The 3457-nt window shown below is 49.6% G+C and overlaps 1 protein-coding gene across 1 annotated transcript; it reads right to left on the bottom strand.

Annotated features, from left to right (window-relative positions):
* Positions 1-551: 551 nt before the first annotated feature.
* Positions 552-2014, bottom strand: LOC115733318 (UDP-glycosyltransferase 89A2-like). The gene has a single exon (XM_030663981.2). It carries the CDS (start codon positions 1965-1967, stop codon positions 552-554), a length of 1416 nt encoding a protein of 471 aa, XP_030519841.2. The 5' UTR covers positions 1968-2014.
* Positions 2015-3457: the final 1443 nt, after the last annotated feature.

Genomic DNA, 3457 nt, shown 5'->3' on the forward strand with positions numbered 1-3457 from the left:
TAGTAAAGGCAAATGCTAGTTGATTTTACAGATTGAATTTGAAACTAACATGGAGCTTCACGGGCTCACAAAGAAGAAAGAGGGTCTAGCAACATCGTTGTTATGATTCCTAGGTCAAACCACATGGGAGGGTGAAAGTCCTTTCCTAGTTGCTTGTTTCCCCCGGAACATTGCCGTCAAGCCTGTTCATGGGACCCGACTCCCAGAGCAAAAGGCTCGAAATCAAGCTCGAAGATTTGACCTGCTTTAATCCCATCAAGCAAGATTTCCACTAATCTATGATACTAACCTTCACTAACTAGAAAAAAGATAAAATTCATTTAGGTAAATATGTCTGAACTGAGCTTAATTTGATTGCATAATTTAATCCTAATCGCTCCAGTTTTTAGGGGAAAAAGAGTCCACGGTTGATTTTCTAGAAGCAGCAAAACGGGTGGACGTACGTACACGATTGTAATCTGCCGAACGCACAATTCTACGGTGCTTTACTCAACGATCCGGTCGGTCGTTGATCTTTCTCATCCGTCAATAATGACAGGCCGACCGGATGATCACAATGATGGCTTTTGTAACTGGCCCAGCTCCTTCACGAGTTCGTCCAAGCCTCTCCAAGAGCTCCCACCACCGGGCTCCACCGCCTCGAACGCCTTCCTCCGCAGCTCCTGCACCCTCGCCCGCTCCGGCAAGTCCTCCCTCATTGTCCCCGCGATCGCCCGGCCCAGCTCGTCTGGGTCTGGGACCATATCCGCCCCCTCGCATGCCCTCACCGCCACGCCCACGTCCTCCACCAGTAGCCGTGCGTTCACGAACTGGTCCGCCTCCATCGGCCACGCCAGCACCACCTTCCCCGCCACCACCGTCTCCTGGACCGAGTTCCACCCGCAGTGGCTCAGGAACCCGCCCACGGCCCGGTGGCCCAGTATCAGCAACTGCGGGGCCCACCCCCTCACGATCCTCCCCCGGCCGGCCACGCGGGCCTCGAAGACATCTGGCAACTCCCCGTGCCCTTCCTCGGCCGTGGGGGTCTTGACGACCCACACGAACCGGGCCCCGCTCGTCTCGAGCCCGGACGCCAGGGCCTCCATCTGCTCCTTGGTCATCAGCTTCTGGCTGCCGAAGCACACGTAGAGGACCGACCCGTCAGGGCACCCGTCGAGCCAGCCCAGCACGTCGCTGCCCGCTCCACCGCCCACGCCCAGGTCTCCCCGGCCCGAGAGGTCATCGAGCCCGATCAGATTCAGCGGGCCGACACCAACAACCCGCCGGTGGCCAATTCTCCGCCTCAGGTACTCCAAATACTGGCCTTCCAAGTGATCGAACGTATTGAAAACGCAACCCCAAGATGCCATATTCCCCAACATGCCGCTCTTAACAATCTCCCAATCCGGGTCGGACTCCCGGTAGAGGCGGAACGAGGACGGCAGGTGCTCCTCCCGGAACGACGGCGCTCCGGGCAGATCGGGGAGCTCCACGGCGTCGGCGCTGGCCCTCCTGACGCTCTCGATGTTCCGAAAGCAAAAGTCGATGACCGACGTCAAGAATGCGCCGGAGGAGAAGAAGGCGATCCGAGGGACGCCGAGCTGGTTGGCCAAGTCGAGGGTCCAGCCGAGGAAGAAGTCGGAGAGGATGGCGACGGGAGGGTTGGGGTGGGAGGCGAACCACTGGGCGAGGGGGAGGCGGAGGGCGGAGAGGGCGGAGATCATGGCGACGTTGCCGGAGAGACCGATGTCGCGGACGTGCTCGACGCCCGAGGGGAGCTTGGGGTGGGGAGGGAAGGGGAGGACGAGGGTGCGGACGGAGGGGTGGGCGGAGAGGAGAGGGTTGAGGAGGGGGAGGTTCTCGGGAGTGACCAATACGGTGAGGGCGAGGCCGCGGAGGGAGAGCTGGTGGGCGAGGTCCAGGTGGGGAAGCATGTGGCCTTGCGCAGGGTAAGGGAACAGCAGCATGTGTGGAGGTGGAGACTCCATGAAGATGAAGAAGAAGCAGATGAATATGAAAATGAAAATGAAAATGAAGAAGATGCTTTGAGGGTTTCTGTTCGAGTGGGTACACAGTAGAGATTATCCTCGGAGGTTGGCGACGGGACAAGTCAGTCCAACGTCAAACTTATCAAAAGGCGCGACCGTAAGACTTGTCGCAGCTCGAACCCCAGCCGCCTCACTTTACTTCTCCATGCTCTTGGCCGTTGTGCGTAGAAGACATCTCCCAACACCAAATTTTTCTTGAAAGAGAAACATATGTGAACCGAACTCCCCCTCATCCAAAAATAAGGAAGGAAAGAAAAAAATTAAAAAAGCGCGAATCTGGTTGATTTGCTCTTAATGAAATCGAGAATTCCTATGCTGTTATATAATCGCTTTGTGTTGAATTTGATTCTCACGAGAGAAAGTGAAAAAAATAACGCGTTTTATTAAATGAGCGAGAGGGCATTTTCATTTTTCTAGACAAGGGAGGTAAGTGGAGGGTTTTTTTCCAATTTAATTTTTTTAAAAATAATATTTACAAAAATATTTTTTAAAAATAAATATTAACGGATTTGGGCCTCGCTCGGCAGCCCAATCGCCGAGCGGCTGGCCTGGTGGGCCGGCTTGGCTGCTCGGCAGCCCAACCGCCGAAGCAGCCCACTTGCTCGGCGGTTGGGCTCAGAGCAAGCCCATTTCCTTTTTTTTTATTTTTTTTTTATAAATTTCATTTTTTAAGTGTTTTAATTATTTATATTTATAATATTTTCATATTTTTTAACATGTTTATATTTATTTTATTTATATTTTTTTTTTGCGAAGCTTATCTTTATAACATAATTAGTATTAATTAATACAAAAAATTATTAAGATTTATAATTCATAAATAATGTTGTAATTATGTAATTAATTGAAAATATTCACAGAAGGAAAATTCTCAATACCAAACGAAAAGAAACCCTAGCCGCAGTATAAAAAATAGAGCCCAAAAAAAAAATTTTCGGGGGCAACCACGCCAATTTGTTCGCACCGCAAAGGAGATTTGTTCGCTTGCTCCAAGTTGGGCCTATCGGCCCAACTCTCCGCGTCACGAACCAAATCTCAATTTTTTCTCCATTTTTTGGGCCGCACAAAATATATGTCGGGTCGGGTCATAAACCGGATCGGGTACATAAAATTCAAGACATATGTTAACAATATATGAAATTAATTGAAAATATTCATAATATAAATTTGGTAAAATATTCATATAAATAATGTTGTAATTATGCAATTCGATCGGCTAAAAAGATTGAAAGAGGAGGAAAGAAGGAAATGAGGGTTCATTTAATATCGAGAAGTAACATCGAAGGGGAAAAAAATGCAAAATTGACAAAGAAAAATGGAGGAAATTTTGCAAAACCAATCCATTTTCAACGCCTTCTTTACAGCCTAGCATCGGCAGTGGACCCTCTCACCTTTCCTTTGTGTCCTACCATTCATAGCTCGTTAGTTGA

The sequence above is a fragment of the Rhodamnia argentea genome, chromosome 5 (genome assembly GCF_020921035.1).
Source record: "Rhodamnia argentea isolate NSW1041297 chromosome 5, ASM2092103v1, whole genome shotgun sequence".
Taxonomy (NCBI): domain Eukaryota; kingdom Viridiplantae; phylum Streptophyta; class Magnoliopsida; order Myrtales; family Myrtaceae; genus Rhodamnia; species Rhodamnia argentea.

Bases quoted from the DNA above. Each gene is read 5' to 3' on its own strand.
- LOC115733318 (XM_030663981.2), bottom strand. From the start codon at position 1,967: ATGGAGTCTCCACCTCCACACATGCTGCTGTTCCCTTACCCTGCGCAA.